The sequence below is a fragment of the Monodelphis domestica genome, chromosome 3 (assembly GCF_027887165.1).
Source record: "Monodelphis domestica isolate mMonDom1 chromosome 3, mMonDom1.pri, whole genome shotgun sequence".
Classification (NCBI taxonomy): Eukaryota; Metazoa; Chordata; class Mammalia; order Didelphimorphia; family Didelphidae; genus Monodelphis; species Monodelphis domestica.
The window spans coordinates 158,557,882-158,585,223 of record NC_077229.1 but is presented as its reverse complement, the minus strand read 5'-3'; the positions used below and the strand labels follow the sequence as shown (position 1 = coordinate 158,585,223).

The following is a 27,342-nucleotide window of genomic DNA, read 5'->3' as shown; positions in this document are numbered from 1 at the left end:
ACTTGGAGGAAGTCAGGGAATCCAGGAGATTAACATGAGAAGGGGAAAATTCCACGTATAGGAGACAACTAGTAACAATGTCTAAAATCTGGAAATGGAGTATCACATGCAAGGAAAGCAGGGAGGTCAGTGTCACCAGATCACATGGGTATATGGGATCATTAGATAGAATAACAAGTAAGGTATTAGAAGACTGAAAGGAATGAAGCATGGCATAAATGCCAAACAGGATTTTATATATGATCCTGACAGAAATGGGGAAACATTTGATTTTATTGAATGGTGGATGTTAGGGGAGTAGTGGCATGGTCAGATCTGTGCTTTAGGAACATTGTTTTGGTAACTGAATGGAAGTTGAGAGGTGAGAGTTAGGAAAAAATCCTGAGGCAAAGAGACAAACTAGAAGATTGTTGTAATAGTTCGCATGTGAGGTGATATAGGCCCATACCAGGGTACTGTAACAGAGAGAAGAGGGACATTTGTGAAAAATGTAATTAAGGCAGAATCAATAGGACTTAGCACAGATATAAGAAATAATAAGATAAGGATTAAAAAATAAGAAATAATGAAGTATTAACTTAGGTTGTGAGCCTGAGTGACTAGGAAGATGATTGTACCTTTAGCTGTAATGGAGAAGTTAGGAAGTGGGAGGTTTAGGAGAAAATAGAATGAGTTCAATTTTGGACATTCAGAAAATGTTCTAAAATTTGGTGCTATTTGTGACTGGCTTTCAATGAATTCTTGCTTTCCAGATGAAGCCTCTTGATGATTTATGCTAATGAATTTTTTTGGTTCTCCTTAGTTCTCAACATCTTGACTTCTCTAGTTTTAGTTTATTTAACAAATAATGAAATTCTGTATGTGAGAGAGACAGAATATTATTATAGGATATTTGAAACTCAGTAAACATTTCTATTCAGCAAAACTTAATTTCTGTTCTTTTCTTTCTTCTTACCCTTTTAAATGGCCTCTCCTTTTCTGGTACCAGTATATGGAGAAGGATATGCATGGTCTCCATCAGTCTTAAATATATCTGTGGGCGACACAGTGATATGGCAGTGGCAAGCTCAGCCTTTCATCAGAGGAATAGGTTATCGTGTTTTCTCTGTTTCAAGTCCTGGAAATGTGATTTATGATGGCAAAGGATTTACTAGTGGAAGCCAAAAAACTACATCAGGTATGTTTCTTCTCTGTTTAATTTTTATCTTTTCCTTGAATGTAAGAAAAAAATTTGTTTAAATTATGTGATACAGTTTCAGAAATTCTCGATTTGGAACCAAGTTCAAATTCTAGCTCTGCCACTCACTACCCACAGGGCATGTAATTCCTCTGATATATGTTTTTTCATTGTTGGGGGAAACTGCCTGCAGCCCCCCCAAGAGAGGAAAGATAGAAAGTTATTTCCTTGGGGAGGAACTGAAGCCATGGGGGATGGGAAGAGAGAGACCAGACACCGAATCATATGGAAAATCGAGCTACACTGACCTAAGCTCCGTCTTCCCACTTCACCAGGAGATGAGACAGTGAGAAGACCTTAAAACAACACCATGGGAATCAGAAATGAGTTTAGAGATCAGGAGAGGCAAAGCCACAGTCCTTAAAGCCTCGCTTTAAACCTGGACTGTTACGGCTTAATGATAGGGGTTAGAGAAGCAAAGGTGATTCACAGAAACAAGGGAAACTGCATAAGAAAGACTGAGCATGACCAGAGCTCCAGGAGAGAGAGAGAGATAGGTGAAAGAAGTGGAAGTAAGGAAGGAAGATGAGTGGGCAAGTGAGATGGGCTGGTCCTGTGTGCTCATCTTTTATTAACATTCATATGCAAAGATACATAATGCATATTAATTGGAGACATAGTGGATTGTCATTGGTTCAACTGCAAATCATGACAAGATAGATGTGTATCCTTTTTCAGCCTGGTGAGAACAAAGAAACCTGATTTTGTGCCTAAACCTGTTGGGATCAAAGGTCAGTGCCTTTCTTGCCATGTGCAAGACTGAGCATGCACTCTCCTAAGACAATCTTCACAGATTGATTATTTTCCTTGTGTAAACACAGGTGTGGACGGCTACATTCATCAGAAAAATTAGGGAGTTGGCCTATAGACCTCTTAGCCTATAATCTTATGATCCATCATAAGTTCTAAGTGCATTTTCTTAGGTCCTACCCTCTTAGTTAAAAGGGATTTCTGAAGTCATCCTCTAAACTGATGCAGAAATTGTCCCTGACAACATCCCTGCCAGGTGTTCACTGTTTAGTGTGTCCACCATTGCTAGAAGGCTCCTATTGCTGAGGTAAACTCATAACCTCATAAATCTATTTCATTCTTTGACTACTTTCATTGCTTAAAATATCTTCTTTATATGGAACTGATGTCTGCAATGCTAAAGCCACTTATTACACATTAGTCCTAATTATGCCCTTTAAGATAATACAAAATGTCTTGGTGCTTTTCCATATAAATGTCCTATAATTTTTTGAAAACACTTATTTTATGTTTCTGCTGTGATGTTTAGGTTTCTTAAACACATCCCAATGAGGACAGGGCATTTAGGGAAGGATTTCATAGATATACAGCCTACACTGGGTGTCAAGTGTTGTATATTCAGAGACTTGCTATTCCAATGAATGACTGGCCCATCTCCAAGAAACTACTGAGTTCAACCCAGTGTCAGGAAACTACATTCACTATCATTTATGCTTTGTTCCCGTTATCTGTACTTGATGTTTCTGGAGGATTGTGGATCACTTTTTTTCTTCTCCATTCTTCATTTTGGTCACTAGCAAATTTTCCTCTTCACAGAGCCTCAGGTCGGGGGAGAGAGGGGGGTTCTCAGACCTACTAGTACAACATGTACATCAGGAACAGCAAGCAAGCTAGGGTCATTGTATTGCAGATAAAGTGGATAACAAAGTGTTAAGAAGACTAAAAATGTAGGAAAAGGGTAGTTTGTGGAGGGCTTCAAAAGCCAAACAGAAGATTTTATTTATATTCAAAGCTAGAGATAATGGCAAACTACTAGAGTTTTCCGAGTAGGGGCAGGAGGTTGTTGGGAGAAAGAGCATTGGCAGAATCAAGTCTTGCATTTTATGAAACTCACTGACAGCTTAATAGAGGATGGAATCAAATTGGGATAGACTAGAGGCAGAGAGACCAACAGTAATCCAGACATGAAGTGATAAACAATCAGTCAACATTTATTTATTAAGTACTATGTCATAGGGCTAGGCACTGTGCTAATAGCTGATGATATAAATGCAAAGAATAAGATCTATATTCCCAATGTTTTGGCTTCTAAGGAAGGAGATGAGAAATTCATATATAAGTATATACAGAATAATACATTTAAAGACATGGTTTAAGAGAAATAGCTTAGCCAACTTTGTAAAACTTTGCCTGGTTAGCTAAACTTTTAATTACCACATTACCTTTCTCCTTTACCAACATCAATTAAGCACTTGCTAAACACAGATTACTATATTATATGCAAAGGTGACTTTTTAGGAAATTGCCAGGTGCTGATGGTTGCTGCCTTCAAGAAACTTAAAATTGATTTGGACACACATGATATACATACATAAATAAATTAAGTACTTATTTATAGAGCTGTATTTCAATATAATACAAAGTAAAAATGTGCTGACTAGAAACATGAGCACAAGTGTGATCAATCATGAAGGGTAATCAGGACACTGTCAGAGAACAATAAAACTGAAGATTACAGAAATAGCAGAAGTCTAGACATGGACATCAGCATTTCTGGATGGGAAAGGTGTAGACAATAGAGGAAATTGAGCAGAACATTTAGGAAGTAATAACAAGCAGTGCTAAATCTATAATTTTATGATTCAAAGATGGTTAAATGAGAGGAAGAAAGGAGACACAGTGTGAGGCTTTGATTAGAATATTAATTTGACCTAATGAATTCTAGTAAATTTATCATTTTTACTTCCCAGGTTACATACAGATAACTAAGATGTGGCCTTGATTGAAGATTAGTAGTAAATGCATTTTCTAATCTCAAAAACCTTTATAAAATTATAACCAAAAGATTTGCTTTCAGTTTAGCTTTAAATCTAGCAGTTTCCGTTTTTCATTCATGGACAAATTGTTTGATTTTTTTTTTAATCTGTAAGTTATAACACATTTTGGGTTGACTTTGGTTTTGGTTTCTGGCTTTTAAAAATTGGCAAGTAGGTGACTGACTAGATAGAATATTAATCCTGGAGTCAGGAATGCCTGACTTCTAATCCACCTTTAGTCATTTACTATCTGTGTGAGGCTGGGCAAGTCATTTGACCTCTGTCTTTTTTAGCTTTTTCATCTGTAAAATGATGATAATTATAGTATTGACTTCTCAGAATAAAAAGCATGTTGTGAGAACAAAATAAGATATTTCTAAATGTATTACAAAATGTAAGGTGCTACAAAAGTGCTATTTATTAGTAGTAAAAATATGGAACCTATTTATTTAGGGACATAATTTTACTCTGAATTTATTTATAGGCATGAAATAGATAGACCATATACCTTCTACATCCTATTTAAATTATATAATCAAACTGATGAAAAATTAAAAGATCTATGGTTTGAATTCTTGAATATTATAGTATGATTTCTCTTGAAAATCATGTCTACTTATCTTTAATAACTTCTGTTTATATATCTTCTTATGTGTCAGGTTCTTTTTCTTACCAATTTACTTCACCTGGGAAATATTATTATAGCACTGGCTCCATTAATGAAGCACAGACTATATTTCTTCAAGGAGTAATTAATGTTTTGCCAGCTGAGAACAAATATCTTCCATTACGCCTATTTATTGGTGGAATTGAGGCAACATATGCTCCAGGTAGGAGAAAAAAATAGCTTATTTTGATATTTGATAAAAATTCTAGTACTGAGAGATCATTTGGTAACTCTGTGGATTAGAAGTTAGATGACCTGGATTCTAGTCCTGGCTCCATCATTTAATAGCTGTGTGATTTTGAGAAACTCACTGATATTCTCAATGCCTCAGTTTTCTTATGCATCAAATGGGAATAATAATCTTCCCTCTGAACCAGGTCTTCCATTACACTATGAACTCCTTTAAAATATAAACTGTCTTTTGTTTTTCTTTGTATCGCTACTGCTTAGCAAAGTGTCTGGCATGTAGTAGGTACTTAATAAATGCTTCTAGACTGATTGATTTCTGTACTTCAGTGGATCTGTGATTGCATCAGTGCTGAAACTTCCTTCAGTGATGAACAATGTAATCCATCCATGCCTTCAGGTCCTGTGCTCAATTCACCAAGTGTACTAGGGAACTTTCAGACTTTTAATGCTCACTTTGTTTGATACTTAAGTCAAAAAGATTGAAGGATAAAATATTCCATAAGTTCTTTCGCACTATGTAGGTTGTCTTGTCTTTTACATTTCACTCCATGATTAACAAATCTCCTTTTACAGTTGGACATTTTTGGAATAGTATTTTTAATGCCACTTCTTGTGTGGAGACTGTTACTGGTAAAAAAACCTGACTTGCAGTCTTGTTACACCTACACTCATGTCATTTATTCTATGATCCAAGAACACGCTCCTTGACTTTTTTTCACACTAGATATGCCATCTCTAGACAATGGGCATTTTCACAATCTCTTCCCCATTCCTGGAATGCCCTCTCTCCTCATCCCAATCCCTGGCTTCCTTCAAATCCCAGCTAAAACCTTGCCTCTTACAGGAAGTTTTTCCCAATTTTCCATAATTCTGGTGCTTCCCCTCTGTTAAATATCCCCAGTTTAGCCTGTATATGTATTTTTATATAATTTGTATATTATCTTTCCCACTAAATTGTGAGTTCCTTGAGAACAGGGACTGTTTTTGTTTTGTTTGGGTCTTTCTATGTGTCTAGTGCTTAGCAGAGTGCAAGACACATAGCAGGTGCTTAATAAAGATTATGGACCAACTGATGTGTTGCAGCCTATTTGTTTTGTCAGGAGGAATAATAGGCATAATGTGAAAATACTTTAAAATTAAAACCCTACACAAATGTAACTTATTATTATTGTTGTTGCTGTTGAGCTTTTTTCCCATGCATAGGACTGAGTGAAAGTTTAAATTAAACTAATTTTTATTCAGTGTCTGTACCGCCCATTCCTTTTTCTTTTCAGTGGGCACTTATTTAAAATACTAATGAGAAGGGACTCAAGTAGAATGTAAATTACCCAACCAAAACTATGGCTATAAAATGAATAATTTGTGTCACATGTCTTAAGATTTCCCCTTAGATTATTGGAGAAGATAATTGCCTTGAAGATTCATATATATAATCCCCCAGATCTTCTTACTGTAGTTTTCAGCTTTAACAGCTTGCAGCTTTTACAGATGAAGATACTGAAGCTGAGGGAGATTGAGTCACACAGCTAATAAATTGGTGAGATGCAGTTGGAACTCAGGTCTTCCTCATCCCTAAATCCAATACTTGAAACTTTAACTGCTTAAAATTGTACAATGGCTTTTGGACAAACCACATTTATTTATTTTTTCCTGTTTTTTTTTTTCAAAACATGACTAACCAAGTTTTATTTTATGTAAATAAAATCAGAGTCAAGGAAATAGCATACATAAAAAGAAACAAAAAAGAATATATAAACAGTAACAGTTATTTGAGGAGTAAAAGTTGAGGAAAGAATAGATCTTTTGGTCTGTCTCTCAGACCATGGTTTTAACAATGGCCCATGACAATCTCACCTCTCTCTGCTACTACTCAGCACTTGTTTCTCTCCCCTGCTTGCCCATCACCCTTCTGTTTTCACATCTCTCCTGCTCAGATCATGAAGTTCCTGTTGTAACTGAGGACACTTATCACTTCACTGTGGCTACTGCTTATTACATTCAGTCTTAGAGCCTTGCATCCATACTCTTCTCTCACAAACTGTTGTCTATCTTTCAAAACGTCTGGGCAAAACTTAATCTACCTTCTTGCTTAAAGAATTTTCTTCTCAAAACTAAGAGGCAATGCTTGCCCCTTTAAGCCTCAAACTCTAAAATATGAGACAATCAGTTCTCAAATGAGAACCATTAAAAAAGATTGTTAAATATAAAAGGATACGATGCCCCCTTACAAAATTAGTCTAACAGAATTTAATAAGAATTTATAACTGTTAGCACAGTTGACTAAGAGGACTATTTCATGGTCATTTTTATATTTCTCTTCATTGGATTTGTCTAATTAACTCGATTGATAGAAGAGGAGTGGCTTGACTCTTCTCCTGGCAGCAGCCAAACTGATGCCATGCCAGTGACTTTCCAGAGTCTCCTGACTTTTTATAATTCATGAAATCATTGTTTGTACTAGTTTATCTTAAAGTAGATGTTTGGTCACTCTGTAGAGAAAGAAACACAAAAAAGAAGGGAAAGAAGCAACATTGTTCCACTTAGTGTCCCTCTTTTTAACTTCTGCTTTTTTACTTCTTCCATCCTCAGTTTTTTCATCTATAAAATAGGGCTAAAAATAGTACCAACCTCAGGGTTGTTGTGAAGATCAAGCGATGAAATATGCAAAGTGCTTTGCAAAGCATAAACTGTTGTACTATTATATGAATGCTATTATCATGGATTAATTACCCCTCAAATAGACTATGCTTATTTACCAGAATGTTGTTACCATACTCAAATTAATGTAAGCTGATAAGTAGTTCTTATTTTTGAATACTTTTTTGTAACATGTAACTCTTTTTTTACTAAGAAGGATCTAATGAATCAAGCACAAGAATATCAGTAGCAGATCACATAGGAGAGGAGCCTTCATGTGTCCAAAATAATACTGGGATTAAAAACCTTAATGGAATTTTCTTTGAACTTTCAAGTTGTTATTCACCATCCATAAATAGCATTAGCCCATCCTATGGCTCAGTAAATGAAGTGATAACAATAACTGGACATCGCTTTAGCAATCTTGGATATGCTAATAAGGTAGGAACTATTTTTGCATATACATTATAAAGTCTTCATTGTAATAATGTGATATTGTTTGGTTCTAAGCCTCATGTATTTGCATCACAGTTTTAAACATGCTGATTTGAATAATGAATATCAAAAATATTATTGTTAGTATTTTATGACAATTACATTTCCTAAATATAAAAAACATTTGAAAATAATTCAGTTTTTTTTCCACTTTAATCTACCATTCATCAAAAAGCTTAACTGTCCATCCATCTAAACTGTTAGTCTCATTTCACAATTAATATACTTTCAGGTTACCATTGGTGGCTATCCTTGTGTCATAGAAGAAAGTTCCGAAAATGTCATCATGTGTCATATTGACCCTCAAAACTCAATGGCTGTTGGAATTGGGGAATTAGTTTCATTAATTGTGCACAACCTGGGTGCAGCCGTAAACACTTTGACCAAAGAATTGGAGAGACGGTTTGTTCTTTTGCCCCATGTTGACACGGTGACTCCAAATGTTGGATCTACCAAAGGGATGACAAGAGTGATCATTAAGGGGTCAGGATTTGCTGCTTCTTCTGATCATATCAAAGCTACCATGGGAGGTTTTCCATGCACCATCTTGTCAGTTAATTACACTGTGATTGAGTGTGAGACATCCCCTGCTCCTGAACAGCATGTGGACATAGATCTTCAAATACATGATATTCCTGCTCAATGCAAAGGAAAGTGTAGCTTTTCTTATTTGGACATCATCACACCCTTTGTAACAAAAGTCTTTCCAAACACATTACAAAATGTTTCTACTAAGGTTCTAATAGAAGGTCAAGGATTTGGGGAATGCTTGGAGGACATTCTTATTTATATTGGAGATAGACAATTCAAAGCAGTAGATGTTAACAACACAAGCATTTCTGTGGTTGTGAATGCAGTCCCAGCTGGTTATTATCCCTTAAGAGTTATAGTGATGACTAAAGGCTTGGCAGCTGGAAATTTCACTGTGAACAGCCCCTTAGCAGCATCTTTACTGCCAGCCTCTGGAAGCACTGAGGGCGGCACTGCTTTGATTATTACAGGAAATGGATTCTCTCCGGGGAACACAACAGTAACAATTGGAGATGCCCCATGTAAGATTGTATCCATTACCCCCAGTGAAGTACTCTGTAACACTCCAGCCAGGCCAGCTTCAACTGTCCTTGTGAAGATCCTCATAAATTCATTTGCCTTCCCACCTTTGTCATTTACATACTCATTGGATGATACACCGTTTCTCAAAGATGTTGCCCCAGCCAGAGGTACTTTCTTTTCAGTTTTGCTGTCTTGGTACTATATCATCAATGCCACCCAATAATAATGAACTATAATGCAGTTATTTTGTGCAAAAGATGATGTCAGCATTTTCTTACACATAATAATAATTCCATAGAACAGTGATTGCTGGAATGCACATGTTGGAATTTCTGAATTAATTTTCTGTTTCTCATGGTGTAATTTTTTAAAATACTTTTTGGATCTAATTCACAGATTCACAATATTTGAGAATTAGAAGGAAACTATGCAGCCAGCTAGGCCAACTCATTGCCAAAAAAAATAAATAACCACTATAAGATATCCAACAAGTGATCATGTAGTTTGAATATCTCCAGTGAGGAGGAACCTACTGCCTCAAGAGGCAGGCCATTCAACTTTTGGACAGTTTCAATTGTTGGGAAATTTTCCATTATATCTTACCTAAATTTTCTCTCTGCACCTTCTGTCTGGTACTTGTTCTGCCTTCTTGGGATGAGCAGATCAAGTCTAATGCCTCTTCTGCATGATATGATTTTTTTTAATACTTGAAATCAGCTTTTATCTCTCTTCTGACTCCTCTCCAACCTAAAATTCTCTGGTTCCTTCAGCTCACCCTTATATTATATGGAGTCAAGAATTTACCATTCTGATTGTCCTTCTTGGGACATTCTTTAGTTATTAAAGTGTTTCTTACTATAGTATCAAGTACTGGATACAATATTCCAAGTATGTTTTGCCCCAGGAAGAGAATAATGTGACTACAGCATCATTATTCTTAGAAATTATACCTTTCTATATAGTTTAAGATCACTTTTTTTGACTGCTGCATTACAATGTTGACTCATATTAAGTTTGTAGTGCATTAAAACTGTAAGATCTTTTCCCCTCCAATGAAAGAGCTAATAGCACTTTTTCCCTTCTTTTTTCTTTTCCCATCTTTTTCTGGCAGAGTAAAATTTTTGAAATCAAGTGGAGAACTATCCTTGTTCCTAGTCAATTTGGCCAAAAAGTATGCATGAAAAAACTCCCAATAACTACGCTTATGACTTCTTTATGATAAAGAAGTTTGTGGATATAGAGACAGAGAATAAGGCTATAATTAGAACACAATCGTCTTTACTCATCAGTATCACACTTTAGAAAGGACACTGAAGCTGTAAAGTGCCTAAGGATGAACAAACAGTGATGAAAGACTTTGTGACCTATGACAATCAATTAAAGAGCTAGGGATATTTAGCCTGGAGAAGACAATAAATGTTTTCAGACATTTGAAGGATTATAATTTAGAAATGGGTTTAAACTTGTTCTGCTTGCCTTCAAATGGAAGAAATGCAGTTAGTTAGAATTTGGAAAGCATCCAATTTAGGTTTTATGTAATGAAAATCTTGCTAAGAAGTAGAGGGGAAAGAAAAGGTTTCCACCCACCCATATATTGTTAACTGCATGTACTTGCAAAGGAAGTGCTATTCATTAATATATCACTCTTATTCTCCTAACCATCTCTATTTAAAGCTCTTCTCTTTGATATCATTCTTACACATATCTATATAGGTATATATACATATGCACATATATTTCTGGAGTATTTTGATTCAATGGCTTGCCCACAGACACAGACACATTACCCAGAGTAATGTGTCAGGAGTGACACTTGAACCTAGGTCTTTTGCGCTCTGAGACCTGTTCTCTATTCATCTTACAAGGATACTGCTAGAATTGTCTACCATTTATTTAAAAATCACAAAAATTGATTTAAGAAAAATAATTTATCATCGGAATGATTCTAACAATTCAGCTGAAAGAAAATATGATCTAAAGACCTGATTTCAATTTTATTTTTTACCACTTCCATCTTTGGAATGAAATATCTTATTTAATAACTTTGTCTCTGAAATGCATATCTGATTTTTCCTTCCTAAAAATCTTATAACTTAAGGTGTATATGTGTTTATATATGTATCTGTACATATGGTTATATGTAGTATTCATATGCGTGAGTATGCATATATTTTTACATGCATATATTTACAAGTGTATATGTATGCATGCATGCATGTAAATATAAAAAAATCTCAAGTTGTTAGAGATTTTTAGAAAGGAAAATAAGATACTACTGCAGAGACTAGTAGATAAAATATGTGATGAAAAATTAGATATTAAGATACATTAATTAGTATGTAATCCCTCATAATGGTGGATAAAGAAAGAGGCATTTTTATGATAATTCCAGATAATTTACATTTAGTTTTGAAATTAACACTTGCTTATATATAATCCCAAATACCTCCCCACTATTTTCTACTATCCCAATAAACCCTTCACCAATCTAGGATCTGGAGAAACAGTTAGAGGAACCTTGATAGCTAAACTAATTGCAGATAATTTGCTCTTAGATTTTTAGTCCACAGAAAACCATACAGAATTTGGAATCTGTGTAGAATACCTTGGCAAACATTGTATTTTTACTGAAGGTAATGCCATTTTAATATAATTTTGTTTAAATAAGTGAATAAGTGCATATAAGTAAATCATAGATTGTTTTATGATTTTTTTTTAAAGGATCACCCGGCACTGAAATTGAAATCATTGGATCTTCATTTGGTTTTGATATCTCAGAGGTTGTAGTGACAATAGATGATGCTCAATGTAATATTACAATGGTCAATGACAGCATATTGCATTGCAGAGTTGGGGACCATGCTGGTGGCATTTTCCCCATTATGCTGAGACATCTGACTAGAGGCTATGCAGTTTCCAGGACTGTTTTTGAGTATTCACTCACAGTTCAGAATCTTTCTCCAAGACAAGGTAGTTAATGATAAAGTCATAAAAAAGATCATTTTTTTCAAGTTAATGCAATAAAAATGTGATTATATAATAAATGTTTTGAAAAATTATCACCTGAATTCATTTTCTTGTTTCTCTAAAATGCTAAAAGATATCTCCTCTAATAACCAAAAAATACTAACCTGAATAATGGCAGTACTTATCACATTATATATCATGTGGACCAAAGTGTTATCCTCAGAACATTCAGGTTATCCATAAAAAACAAACAATTTAAAAAACAGGGTAGGAGGAGGAAAAACTACAAAGTGTGAGGTAATCAAATTCATGAATATATTATTCTTTTCTCTTTAAGTTAAATATTTTTTCTACTGAAAATTTTTTCTTAAAAATTTATAGTATTTGATTACAAGCAGCAGGTACTTAAATTAGAAGATTAATTTGTCATGGTATTTGACATTTTATATAATCAAATTATCAATGACTTTTTAGAAAGGAAATCATTTAAATGTTTTTTCTCTTTGCTCTTCTTGAGCAAAATAGAGGCAGTATTTAAATTACTGTATTTTAAGTAAATTCTATTAAGGAACTATGCTGTTTGTAAGATTTCAGATGATTAAACATGTTTATTATAATTAGTGGGCACTTTAAGGCTAAAAGTCACAATAATAAAGAATATTCTTTTTGGTGAATTTCTCCTAAATAGATTTTTTTTCTCCTTTTCTTTTAATCTCTATCTGTAGGGAGCTTTGGTGGTGGGCTAACAATGACAGTGATTGGCTCTGGATTTAATCCACAAAGCTCAACAGTATCAGTGTGTGGCACTGAATGTGAAGTAGACAGACTTCAATCTGATTGTAACACCTTATTTTGTAAAGTTCCACTTAATAATGGTAAGTGATGATTAAAGAGACTGTTGCCATGAAAAATGAAAAACGCAGTTTATCCTGTTCTGAGATTCTATATTGGCTTCATTTAGCTTCATAGTAGTTTATTTGAAGAACTCTATCTTTCTTTCCTTCCTTCCTTCCTTCCTTCCTTCTCTCCCTCCCTCCTTTCTTCCTCTTTCTCTTTTTATTTCTTTCTTATTTTTCTTTTTCCTTTCTTTTTCTTTCTTTCCTTCCTTCTTTCTCGCTCTTATTTTCTTTTTGTCTTCCTTCTTTTCTTTCCTTTCCTACCAAAATATTATTTTCTTGACTCACATATCTCTCAAGTCATATTCTATGACTTTCTTATGATCAGTCATAATAAAATACTCTCTTAGTTATCCCATAAATGAGCCATATATTAGTGCTCAGAGAACTCTTCATTACTATTTCCATACCACTTTTTGATTTATTTACAATAACATAGCATTTATCGGCTATTATTGGTGAGAAGACCAGTCCCTCTAAAGGCTATAATTCCCCTAAATTCTCATATCTATTTAACAGCATAGTCCTTCTTATGCACACACACATATACTCAATATCCCATGTGTTCTTGATTATTGGGTCTGAGCATTTCAGTCTCTGGATATTTCCAAATTCTGCCTTGTTGGTCTTTAAGGCATCTTAAAATTTCATAGATTTAATTCTTATTCAATAGGATAAACCAATGTATCTGTGCAAAAACATGTAAAATCAGTGGCAGTCAAAATGATTGATATGTATTTTCTTCCTTCAGCATCAGTGACTAGTGAAATTAAGTCCAGGAAGATCAATACAAATTCAGTCTTCTAGGGGTCAGTAATCTTGGACTGTGTATCCCTTAGTGATTCACTTAACCTATTTAACTCTCAGTTTCCTTAACTGTAAAATGGTAGTAATAATAATTGCAACTACTTCACAGGGTCTGCAGGTGATCAAATTAGATAACATATATTTTGTTCATTGTCTAAAACTCCAAGCATTGTATTAATGTTACCTATCACCATTAACATCATATTATCATCATTATCATCTCATGTGGTAAGGATTCTTAGCCTAGCACCAGTAACCCTATTTTATTAACATTTTGATACTGTATTTCAATAAAATTTGCTCCCTTTCCAGTTTTGTTTCTATTCACTTTAAATCATAATTCTGAGAAAACATTCTTAGGCTTTGTCACATTGTTACAGGGATCCATTATTCAAAAAAAGGTTAAAAGCCGCTAATATACTGAGTGAAACATAGTCATAGGCTCTGACTTAATAGCCTAAAGGGTTCTATTAGAAGTAAAATGGCCAAACTTTAGTTCATGAACGTCATGATAATTTCTTTAGTTGCTCAATAGCCTGTGGTTCATAGAATCAAGAATTATAGCTAGGGGCATGTTTCAGCTTTTAATAGCATGTTTTCTTTGATTGTGGAATTATATAGAATTGGTAAAAAAGTGAAAAAAAAGTAAACATTTTTCATTGTGATCTTATTCCCAAAGGCAGTGGAGCTCATCAAGACTGTGAAGTGCGGGTTGCTAATGGGGAGTTCTCCACAAAGTCAAACACTGCCTTTACATACATGGCCTCCTTAACTCCAGTCATCACTGAAGTAGCACCAAGAAGAGGAGGCACAGAAGGAGGCACAAGACTCATGATCAAAGGATCAGGATTTAGGTACTGCTTTTTAGAGCTTTTGATACCTATGAAATCTTCTACCTTCCTCCTCTATCCTCTATCTTCTTCTTCCTCATACATACATATCTTTTCTTATTTTATGGTAGTTCTAGCTCAAATATATTGATGGAAAAGAAAACTATCACATATTTCCTAGTGAAACTATCCATAAATGTTATATTTTAGAATGATAAAGCAAAAAAGAAATTTAAGCAATGCAATAATCCAGGACAATTCTGAAAGACTTATGAGAAAGAACACTATCCACATCCAGAGAAAGAACTGTGGGAATAGAAACCCAGAAGAAAACCTTATGATTGGTCACATGGTTCGATGGGGATATGATTGGGGATATAGACTCTAAATGATCACTCTATTGAAAATAATAATAATATTTCCATATTGGGTCTTGATCAAGGATACATGTAAAACCCAGTGGAATTGTTCCTTTGCTACTGGAGGGGGGAGGGAGGGGAAGTAAAGAATATGAATCATGGAAACATGGAAAAATATTCTAAATTAATTAATTGAATTATTAAGAAGAAATTTAAAACTTGAAAAATCATTAGCCCAATGCCAACAAGATTTCACTTTTTATAAATCTGCAGAGAAAAGCAATCAGTAGTATTCCTTAGTGACTTTTTATAGTTAAGAAACTCTTGCTAAAGCATCTTCAATTTAAATTGACTTTCGCTTGTTGTCTCCATATTTGAATCAGGATATATCAATGCGGTCAACTCAAAATCCCTCAATAAATTGGGAAATAGCTATTATTTTTCCACCTTTAACTGTCATCTATAGGTCAAGTAAAAATTATTCTTTTTTTGTATGCCAAACTCTCATTTATTTATTCATGCTAAATGAGAAGGTAAATAGCAAGGGTAACTAGAATCCACAGATAATCCATAAAATCCCCTTTAGCAAATAGTCTCAGATGTCTCTCCAATTAAATCTTTTAACTAGGCTGCTAAAAAATGAAAATAGTTCAGTACTAATTCTTGGTTTTGGTCCATTTATTTATCCTATTTTCCTTCTATGCTAATGATTACTGAGGCAAGCTTTTGGGGGTAAAGAAGGAGCAGCAATAAGACTAAATAGTCTTATTTCTTGGTTTGTTTTTTTCATCATTTTGGTTACCTTCTTCTGATCGTTTATTTCATGTATTTCCATAAAAATATGATCAGGAAACTTCATGAATGACAACTGATAGTTCTAAATTTTCAAAATAACCCATAAGAACAAATAAATTCATAGAGATTAAAAATTAAGAAATTATCCTAGTATCTTAAACATTTAAATAATAGAATTTGAGGCTACTGCAAGAAAAATTTGTAGTGGTCAAATATAAATATCTTAACATGTTTGTTTTTCTTCTTTGTAGTTCAAATATGGAGGATGTCCATATCACAATTGGACAAGCTGAATGCGATGTGGAATCTACCAATGAGACACACATAATCTGTATTACAAATGCTCATTCTCCTTCCCAGTGGGTTAAAATTTATGTCAACATTGGAAACAATGGCATTGCCAAACTGGTAAAAGAACTATTGGGCACAGTAACCAAGACTAGCACAGTTTATTATTTGGGCAAGAGGGAACACACCTGATGACTTCAAACATAGATAATTGAGAAGTGACTAATATAGGTATAAATGCATGTTATGTTTTTAGAAGAAACATTATACAGTAGAAAGTATGCCATATATGAATTCAGAAGACCTGGGTTTGAATGTTGGTTCCTTCCTCATGTAATGTATAGGCAGGTCACTTAAACCTTCTAAACCACCTATTTCACAAAGTCATGATGAGGTCAAATTTGTAAGTATCTTAAACTGCAAAATATTGTAAAAATGGAAGTTCTTAGGTAATTTTTCTACTAGTGTGTTTAAAACAAAATGATGTTTCCAAGATATTCTGTGAAATTTAATAAAGTATTTTAAGGTTTTGGAAATTTGACACAAACATATTCTATTATAGGATATTGCTGATTTCCTCTATATTGATGTCTGGTCCTCCAATTTTTCCTGGGGAGGCCAGTCTCCCCCAGAGGAAGGGTCACTTGTTGTAATTACAAAAGGACAAATAATTTTGTTGGATCAAAGTACACCTGTTCTTAAAATGCTGCTTATTCAAGGTAAACTTCTAAACTCTCTCTGTCTCTGTGTTTCTATGTATCTGTCTCTGTCTTTCTGTCTCTGTCTCTCTGTCTCTTTCTCTCTCCCCTATTCATGTAGTTGTTTTGTGACAGTGAAAATACTTTAGTTTCTTTTTCATGAGGCAGGGTCATTACAGACTTTGCAGAGGCTCCTAAGGGTATATTGGAGTGCTGGACTGCTGTTAAACCAAATGGCTCCCCATAGCTGTACCCCCACTGGGGAGTGATTGTCCAAAATATGAATTTGTGGTAAAAAAATTACTATAAAATGTATTTATTCAGAAAAAAGTAACTATATTTGTCCAATAGATAGAAAATAATGCTCCACAATAATGTTTACTAATGGTACTAATAAAGATTCAGTAAATGACAATGAAAATTAGTAGTTTAAAGGACAATCCTAAAGCTGTATATCAGAGTTTCACTCTTCATGAAAGTTCTTCTTTCATTATCATTTTATAGGCCTACATTTATATTCTTAAAGCTCTGAGTTTATAGTATTATAATAATTTGTATAGCTATTTTATATTATATATTGTAAAATAAAAGTCAATATAGGAGAATTCAACCCTAAATTTTGATGAGTGGGCCTCATGACTTTCTAACCACCAATAAATATTTTTCTGCTTAAGATCTAAAGAGTTAAACTACAATTCCATCCATAGCCCCAGCCATGTATGAGATGAGAAGGGAAATTAAAATTTACTGTATTAAAATCAGTGCGTTAATTTACATGTTCTTTAAATGCTATTAACAATTTTCATTTTCATTTCTAACTTGTAATTGTACTTTTGATAGCAATGAATTTCAAAATGGCTTGATTCATAGGGGGAAGTCTGATATTTGATGAGGCAGACATCGAGCTTCAGGCAGAGAACATTTTGATTACAGATGGAGGCACTCTCCAGGTACATACAAGAACTTCAAACATTTGTTGTTTCACCTCTGCCTTTCCATTCTTTCTTTACATATGGTATATTTTTAAAAGATCCCTAATTCCTCCAAAGTTAGTGTGACTTGCAAGAAGACTTTCATTTGTGGAGGAGAGGGATCAGAAATAAGGAATATTTATATTAAGTCTTTTCATAGAAAAACAGCAAAGTGATATCAAGTTGAACACTGAGTAGTAGCAAAATTCAATTATAAGAACTATTCAGACTCAACCAATCCATTCTAACTCCTCTGAAAAGAAGTGGCACATGCTATAGATAGCTAAGAAATAAGACTAAAAATTTTGGGAAATGGAAAGTGAGTGATCCCAGAATCAAAGAACCACAGAGTTCAAAGGTACTTCAAAAGTTATTCAGAGCAAAGGCCTTTTATGGCATCATCAACAAGGAATCACACAACTTCTTAAAGAGGTCTAGACTTAAAAGCAGTCAGACAGCCATTCTATTATGGGCTAACCTCTTGGGTGGAATGTAACCAAGGGCAATATGGAATTGAAGTCATCCCTCTCCTCTATACACACAAAATAAAAAACATAGTATTCATTGCTTCACATGACAGAAATGAAAATTTCATTTTTATTGTATGACATTATCTCTTTTAGATTGGAACTGAAGCATCTCCCTTCCAACACAAAGCAATTATTACACTACATGGACACCTACGTTCTCCTGAGCTTCCAGTCTATGGAGCAAAAACTCTGGCCATAAGAGAGGGAATACTTGACCTTCATGGTATTTCAGCTAGATATTTAAGGGACTTGATTAGAGAAGTATTGCAATGGAATCTAGAGGCAAGAATGCTGCACTGTTCTACTGGTTTGGCTATTTGATGACTTAAGTTCTCCACCTGTCAGTTACAAATAGAACTACTTATTGAATGAAATTCATTAGCCATTTGCATAAAGTGAAATTGAAGGATTCTATAAAATATAGAAGTAGAGAATGATCAGTCATCTGAAAGTGGGTTATTCCTTAGCTCTAGTTTTAAATATTCTGGCATGGCTTCCTACATACTAAACGTAGCTAATTATAGGATTTTCAAATTAGAGAGAACCTTAAAGATTATCTAGTCCAAATCTTTCAGTGTACAGATGAAACCTAGAGAGAAGTTATTTGCCCAGAGTTACATATGTAGTTCATTGTGAACCTGGGATCAGATATCATACCTTTTAATTCAGAATCTAAAAATATTTTTTAAAAGCTGTAAGTAAAATTTTTGCAAACAATCATTTAAAAAAAAACCCAAATGGATGTTGTATTTAAATGAACCCCAAGGGCATTGTAGAATGAATATCTATATAATATCCATGAGCATCCATTTATTTCTATTTCATAAGCCTGAATTTTTACACATGGGTTTACATATTATGCATCTAAAAATTAGACAAAATACTGAATGTATTTGTAGGAATGCAGTTTCTTAGACAAGAAACAAGTATATTCCATTATTCCATAGTTAATTATTATCAATTTAACTAGGGGACGACTACTTTTGAATTCTATAAAAAACAAAATGATAACTGTAATAAGGTTTATTGAAAGGTTTCTTTATTATAATCATAGCTAGCATTTACATAGCATCTCAAGGCTTGCAAATAACTTTAAAATATCTCATTTTATTCTTTAACAACCCTGATTAGTAGGGTACATTATTATCTCTATTTTACAGATGAAGAAACTAAGACAGATTAAGGTGCCCAGGGACACAGTGAATGTCTTAGGCAGGATTTTAACTCAAGTATTCCTGAGTGAAGGTTCACCACTTTATTCACTGTGCCAACTAGCTGCCAATAATTATAGATCTATGATTATATATATTTTAGTACATAGATACATTAGTAGTTATATAATTTATCTAATTCCTGTTTTTTTAAAGGTGAGAAAACTGAAGCCTACAGAGGTCAGGTGATTTGCCCAGTGTTACACCCACAATAAGTGGCAGACAGAGGTTATGAGATTAGAATATTCTAATTTGAAAGCCAGGCTACTTTTCCCTGACCCACACTGAATGGGATATTTGATTTAAGAGTTTGATTCCCAAATTTAAATTCTGGTTCTGCATTTTACTAACCTATGAGATCTTAGAAAAGTCACTTACTTCTCTGAACCTCAGTTTTCTCATCTATAAAAGGAAAAAACATTGGACAAGATGGTCTCTAAGGAGCCTCTCAGCCTTCAATCCTAAGATATTGGTTATATGGCATATTTAGATCTTTTAAAATATGGAGAAGGACAGAATGCTAAGGTATAAGCTTACTACAAATCTGCCCACAATTCAGGGAAGGTGCTATGTATTTATGTTTATATTTCTCTAAATCTATATAATAAGTGTGTATTAATAAATATTTATAGATAATAGATATTAGTGTATTATTTACATATATACATATATGAATGAATGTAAAATCTAGCCTTAGCATTTTGCTTATAAAGATATGAATACCTATGAAAATATACACGAATTTGCCATCTGTGTGTGTTTTGGATTTGTACAACCCTAGGTCTACCTATTCCCGTGACCTGGACTCGATTGGCTCAGACTGCAGAAGCAGGGGAGAGCACTCTGGTTTTACAGGAAGCTGTAACATGGAATGTGGGAGATAAAATTGTAATTGCAACTACTGGACACAGGTACAACAAGAGAAGCCCCTAAAAAAATAAAATGATATGTAACGGGTAATATTCATTTAATGTGGTACTTTAAGTGAATCAAGTAGTATTTGCCAAAATTCCAAACTCTAACAAAGTTTCTTAATTAAAGCTCGCTAAAGAAACAGAGGACATCTGCTTTGTGGCTCTAACTTGCTTTTTGTGGCACTACTCCCACTACTGATACCAATTGTTTGTAATGGTAGAAAAAAAAGTCATAAGAGGAGTTGATGTCCACAGGACCCTTTGAATCCATGAAATATTTTTTTCATTAAAATTGCCTCTAAGTCCTTCTTCTGTTTAATCACGTACTTTAATAAATAGGAAATAAAAGAAAGAACAGTCTGACAATATCTCTATACTAAGTTTTTAAAGAAAACAATAAATTTCACTTTATTGCTCAAATCACAAGCAACAGTAAGATTAGATATGCCTATATTTATCAAGGAACAAATGATAATTCAAGACAGAAAACCACTCAATAATGTTAAGGCTGTGACACGCATTTAATTTCAGGGTTTATTTTTTTTTTAAGAAATTAAGACTCAAGCTGGCAATTTTTGTCACTTTGCCATTTTACAAGTTAAAAATAGACATGCAGATGCTAAAGAGAGTTAAGTATATACTTAACTTCCAAGTGCTTGTGCTCTGACATATGAAAAAATACTTTAATAGTATATTAGCAAAAGCATCATATTAGCAAGAAAGTCCCAATAGAATATTTTAAAGTCAATTTTATAGAAATGTCTTTCTATGAGAATTAATTGAAAATGGTATAATTTAGATTTTGGTATAAGTAAGTTGAGTTCTCTCCTTCCATTTTACCCTTTTCAAACATTTCTTTCTCAGTTTCTATGAAGCAAACATGCTTAGGTACTATATAAAGCATAGAGAAAATATACTTCCTATGACATAGAACTTTGTATTCAAGTCAATTCAACAAATCCTTATTAAGAGTCTTAATGTGCAGAGTTTGGGGCTAATTGCTGAGAGAGATGGGGAGTTCATACAAGATATACTAGTAGGATGATATAACATATATTAATAACTGCATTTCAAAATAATATGAGTTCACAAAAGAAGTAAAAGTCAAATGCTTTGGGAAGTACAGAGAGGGCATTATTTGGTAGTGGGAGAAAACCAAGGAAAGCTTCCTTGTAGCTTAGAGTAGACTTTAAAAAAGCAGCATCTCAAACTGGAAGCCTCAGAGTCTCTTAACCTGGGATCCCATTGAGTTCATTGATAGGTTTCAGGGTGTCTGGGAACTTGGAACTTTTAATATTTTGATAACTGTATTTTTAAACCCCTACCTCCCATATTAGACTCAATGCTGTGTATTGGTTCCAAGGCAGAAGAGTGTTAAGGGCTAGGCAATGGGGAGTCAAGTGACTTGCCCAGGGTTACAGATCTGAGGCCAGATTTGAACTTGGGACTTCCTATCTCTAAGCCTGGCTCTCAATTCACTGAGCTACCTAACTGCCCCCTGTTAACTATATTTCAATATAATTGGTTTCCTTTGAATCAGCTCAGAAACAATAACCAGATATAAAGGCATAGACTCAGAGATGTGGGCTCTCCATCAGGATCTAATACCACTATGTCCCTGAGCCACTATTTGTGTGTACATACACCTTTGGGACTGTAAGGCTGGGGAATCTCAATCTTACATACCAGAGTGTAATAAACAACCTGATCCATGATCCTTTGAGCTCTTGTTCTGCCTCTTTTCCTAAACCACAATCTTCTCACAGACCCCAAGTTTGGCATAAAGCTAATAAACACATGCTATGCTCATGCTTTTCACATTAATCTTATGGTTTTATTTTGTATTTGTTTCACAGACACAGTCAAAGAGAAAATGAAAAGAATACAATTGCATCCATTTCTGAGGATGGCATGACTGTAAAGCTAACCAATCCCTTGAAATATACACATTTAGGAAAGACTATCACACTTCCTGATGGAACATCATTTGAAGCAAGGGCAGAAGTTGGTGTTCTTACAAGAAATATCCTAGTGAGAGGCTCTAATAATGTGGTATGGAATGATAAAATACCAGCATGTCCTGATGGATTTGATACAGGTATTTTTGGAAATACTATAACTATTTTAATCATGCTATTCTTGTTTAGAATTTCCTTGGATTATTTGAAGATATATGAATTAAATTTTTAAATGCAGGTCAAAGTCCTTATTGACAGTATTATTGTATGCTGAAATTCAGAAGTGTTGTTAAAGGTTTTAAAAGTAGAATATTTCAGTAAGTATATTTTAATAATGAAATATAAAAATGTATTATCTTGAAGGATGCACAGAAACTTAAATACCTTCAAGAAAAAGCATTAAGAAATTAGTAGTTTCTTTAGGAAGATCAACTATTTACCTTTTTGATAGAAAATCATATGATCCTTTACTTTTATTAACTATTGACTTATTCTATAGTGTGTGCATATTTTTAAAAAGATCTAATGTTCTATATTATTTAGTTTAAATCTATGACTCTCTAAGAGAATACTCAGCTGAGAATCTGAAAAGTTGATGAAAGAATGCATATCATTAATTACCATAAAAAACTTTACATCCTGTCTTCTGTGATGTTACTTATAAATATTGGACAATTGGGATGTATTCAATTACAGAATGGCACCCAGTATAGTTTATGATTCTCCTGAATATTTCAGTCATGGTTATTACTACCATGAATTCCACTAAATAAATGAATAATAATCACATTCTTTGCATTATACAAAAAAAATGGGCTTAGATAAATTCAATCAATTCAATCTGCTTTTTATGAAAGCATTCAGCAAATGTCTGCAATATCTATATAAATGGGATACTGGAGAAACAAAGATTCTTCTTTCCCTTATACTTTGAAAAGTCCCTTCTGTGTCTGGAAACAAGGTGGCAGAGTAGAAATTCACTCAGTATTTTAGCCATAGCTCCCTTTTTTTAAAAAAAATGCAGATAACAATAGCTGTTCTCCATACCTTAGAGTATACAAGGATAAAAGATGATAGATATGAGTGCTTTGAAAAGTTTTGTTATGCAATGGGCTGGATTTAGTTACCTCAATTGCTTATGGAAAAGCCCTGATAAACTGAATCAAAATCCCTTTATTAATATGCTTAAAAGTATACGTGGATTATTTAATCATTGCTGAAATTTTGTATTAACATCTTTTTCAAGGGGAATTTGCTACCCAGACATGTCTACAAGGGAAGTTTGGTGAAGAAATAGGAAGTGACCAATTTGGAGCCTGTATTATGTTTCATGCTCCAGAACCTAGTGCAAATCTAGTCACAGGAAGAATAGAATATGTGGAGGTAAGTAGTTGCATTTTAAATAGGTTTATGTTCTTTTCATATTGCAAGTGAATGTATAGCTAGCTTAATAATAAAAATAGCCAGAAATTATATCATGTTTTAAGGTTGGCAAAATGCTTTAAAAAATTTATCTCAAGAGTAGAGCCAAGATGGCAGGATGAAATGAACATTTTTTTCCCCTTCCTAGCACTCTCACATACCCTTCTAAAAAACTTTTTAAAGTGAATCAAAACAAATTCCGAGTGAGATGACCAATCAAAAGTCCTCTCTATTTTGTGTCATTTTCTTTTTCTGTCATCTTAGTTAATCTGATTGGTGTGAGGTGGTACTTCAGTTACTTTAATGTGCATTTCTCTAATTATTATTTATTTCGAGTATTTATCATATGACTACTAAAAGTTTTTTCTCTTAAAACTGCTTATTCATATCTTTTGACATATATCAATTGGGGAATACTTAGTATTTTTCAAAATTTGACTCACTTCCTTTTATATTTGAGAAATTAGATCTTTATCAGAGCAAATGCTATAAAAATCCCATACACATACTTCCTGCTTTCCTTCTGATCTTATGTTTTTCAGCCATTTCTGAATTGATAGACATTCCTTCAGTTTCCAATTCTCTGCTAACACAAAAAGAGCTACTATAAATATTTTTGTACAAATAGGCCCCTTTCCCATGTCTTTGATCTCTTTGGGATATAGACTTACCAGTAGGATTGCTGGGTCAGAGATATAAACAGCTTTATGGCCCTTCATCCCTGGATAAAAACTACTTTCTAGAATGTGTTAGTTCTCAGCTTCACCAACAGTGTATTAGTATTCCAATTTTCCAATATCCCCTCCAACACTCATCATTTTCCTTTTTTGTCATATTACCTAGTCTGATAGGTATAAGGTAGAATCTCAGTTGTTTTAATTTGTATTTCTCAAATTAACAGTGAATTGTAGCATTTTACATGACTAAATATTGTTTCAATTTCTTCATCTGAGAATTGCTTGTTCATATCCTCTAAACATCAGAAATGACTTACATTCTTATAAATTTGAATCAGTTCTCCATATATTTGAGAAATGAGGTCCTTATTAAAGATACTTGCAATAAAATTTTCCCCAGTTGTTTACCTTCTAATCTTAGTTGCATTTATTTTGTTTGTGCAAAAGCTTTTAAATTCACTGTAATCAAAATTATCTGTTTTACATCTCATAATGTTCTCTATGCTTTGTTTAGTCATAATATTTGGAGTATTTTTAATCATGTTCCTATTGTCCCTATTTGTATCTCAGCAAGTAGACTCCTAAATATTTTATATTGTCAGCAATTACTTTTAATGTAATTTCTCTTTCCATCTCTTCCTTCTGGGTTTGGTTGGTAGCACATACATAGAAACATTGATGGTTTGTATGGATTTATTTTACATCCTTCAACTCTAATAAAGTTGTTTATTCTTTTGACTAGTTATTTAGTTGGCTATTTAGAGTATAGAGTATAGAAGTGATACCTTTATTCCTTTATTCCCTCTGTCTTTTCTTTCAATTTCTTTTTCTTCTCTTATTGCTATAGATAGCATTTGGCAACCAATGTTAAATAATGTTGATGAAAATAGATATCCTTGCTTCATGAAGCCTGATAATATTGGAAATGTTTCTAGTTTATCCCCATTACAGATTCTTGATTTTGATTTTATATAAATATTACCTATCATTTTAAGAAAAAGCTCCATTTATTCCTATGCTTTCTAATGACACACATTGGAATGGATATGGGAAAACAGACACTCTGATTTGTGAAGCTATGAACTATTTCTACCCTTCTAGGCAACAATTTGAAACTATGCCCAAAGATCTATAAAACTGTGACTCAAAAATACCACTCCTAGTTCATACCCAAGTAAATCAAAGGAAAAGACAAAGATTGCATGTGTACAAACACAGTCAGAGCAGTTCTTTTTGTGGTACTAAAGAACTAGAAAATGGGGAGATGCCCATCAAATCACATCTCTTATAAATTTAACTTACTTTTTCATGTATAAATAATAAATCCCATCCACAAATGCTCCAGTTCCTCCCCCACCTTCCACAAATCACAGAAGGTAACATCAGGAGACTGACATATTTATACAAATTAAGCCTTTCATGTTTTCACCTATCAGTTCACAGTCTGTAGGTAACATTCCCAATTTATTTTTCCACTATTAATTCTGTAGCTTCGTATAATAAATATACTCTTGGTTGTACTCATTCCACTCTTCATTATCCCATGTAGTTCTTTCCACATTTTTTTTTAATTAGGTGATCTCTTATTATGGGACAATAGTATTCTATCACAATCATATACCACAATTTGTATAGCCATTTCCCAGTTGATGGGCGGATATCCCCTCAATTTCCAGTTTTTTTGCCACTACAAAGAGCTGTAATAAATATTTTGGAACATATGGGTTCCCATTTTTCTACATTCCCTCCAACATTTGTCATTTTGCCCATTTGTCATTTTAGCCAGTCTGATGAATTTGCAATATCTCAGGACTTTTCTGGTTTTCATTTCTCTAATCAATAGTGATTTAGAGCATTTTTATATGCCTATATGTGGCTTTGATTTCTTCATCAAAAAATTATGTCCATATCTCTTGCTGATTTGGGGGGAATGGCTCTTACTCTTATAAATTTGAAACTAAATATTTCAGATATAAGACCTCCATTTGAGGGGCTGTCTACAATTTTTCCCCAATTTTATGTTTTCTTTCTAATCTTGGTAACATTTGTTTTGTTTGTTCAAAAACTTTTCAATTTAATGTACTCACAATTGTCCATTTTACACAATACTCTATCTCTTGTTGACTTATAAGTTCTTCTCCTATCCAAAAATCTAATTTACTTATGATATCTCCTTTTATGTATAGATCATGTATCCATTTTGATTGTTATCTTAGTGAATTGGGTAAGATATTGGTCTATATCTAGGAAATAGTTTTATTACCTCTATCCATTCTGATTCCTTCAATTTCTCTTTCTTTTCTAGTTGCTATTTCTAGTACTATGTTAAATAATATTAGTGATAAGTATCCTTGTTTCACCCCTGATATTATTGGGAGGCCTTATGGCTTCTTCCTTTTATAAATAATATTTGCTAATGGTTTTAGGTAGATGCTTCATATAATTTTAAGGAAATAAAAATCCATTTATAGGTATGCCTTCCAGTGTTTTCAATAGGAATGACAATTGAATTTTGTTAAAGTTTTTGCATCTTTTGATATAATCCTGTGGCTTTATTACTTTTATTTTGATATTATCAATTAGGTTGATAGTTTTCTTTATATTAAAACATATCTTCATTCCTGGTATAAATCCTATTTGCTCACAGTATATTGTCTTTGGGACATATTGTAGCCACTATTTTATTTAGGATTTTTGAAACCATATTTATTGATGAGATTGGTCTATTGTTTTCTTTCTCTGTTTTTGCTCTTCCTGGTTTAGGTGTCCATACCATATTTATTTCAGAAAAGAGTTTGATAAAGCTCCTACTTTACCTGTTATTTCAAATTATTTCTTTAATATTGAGATTAGTCAATCTATAAATATTTGGTAGTATTCACTTATAAATTTCTCTGGTCCTCATTTTTTTAGGAAGTTCATGTATTACTTGTTCAATTTCTTTTTCTAAAAAGC

At 33.5% G+C, this 27,342-nt stretch overlaps 1 protein-coding gene across 1 annotated transcript in view; it reads left to right on the top strand.

The window, feature by feature from the left end:
• PKHD1L1 (PKHD1 like 1) overlaps positions 1-27,342 on the top strand; it is a 210,346-nt gene that overhangs the window by 86,932 nt on the left and 96,072 nt on the right. Inside the window, exons 35-48 of the mRNA XM_007488230.2 lie at positions 989-1,177; positions 4,683-4,853; positions 7,731-7,957; positions 8,244-9,231; positions 11,786-12,034; positions 12,757-12,906; positions 14,414-14,588; positions 15,970-16,126; positions 16,569-16,725; positions 17,575-17,654; positions 18,299-18,428; positions 20,198-20,327; positions 22,187-22,428; positions 23,535-23,671. Coding sequence (XP_007488292.1) covers positions 989-1,177; positions 4,683-4,853; positions 7,731-7,957; positions 8,244-9,231; positions 11,786-12,034; positions 12,757-12,906; positions 14,414-14,588; positions 15,970-16,126; positions 16,569-16,725; positions 17,575-17,654; positions 18,299-18,428; positions 20,198-20,327; positions 22,187-22,428; positions 23,535-23,671 — 3,182 coding nt within the window. The remainder of the gene's footprint in view (positions 1-988; positions 1,178-4,682; positions 4,854-7,730; positions 7,958-8,243; positions 9,232-11,785; positions 12,035-12,756; positions 12,907-14,413; positions 14,589-15,969; positions 16,127-16,568; positions 16,726-17,574; positions 17,655-18,298; positions 18,429-20,197; positions 20,328-22,186; positions 22,429-23,534; positions 23,672-27,342) is intronic.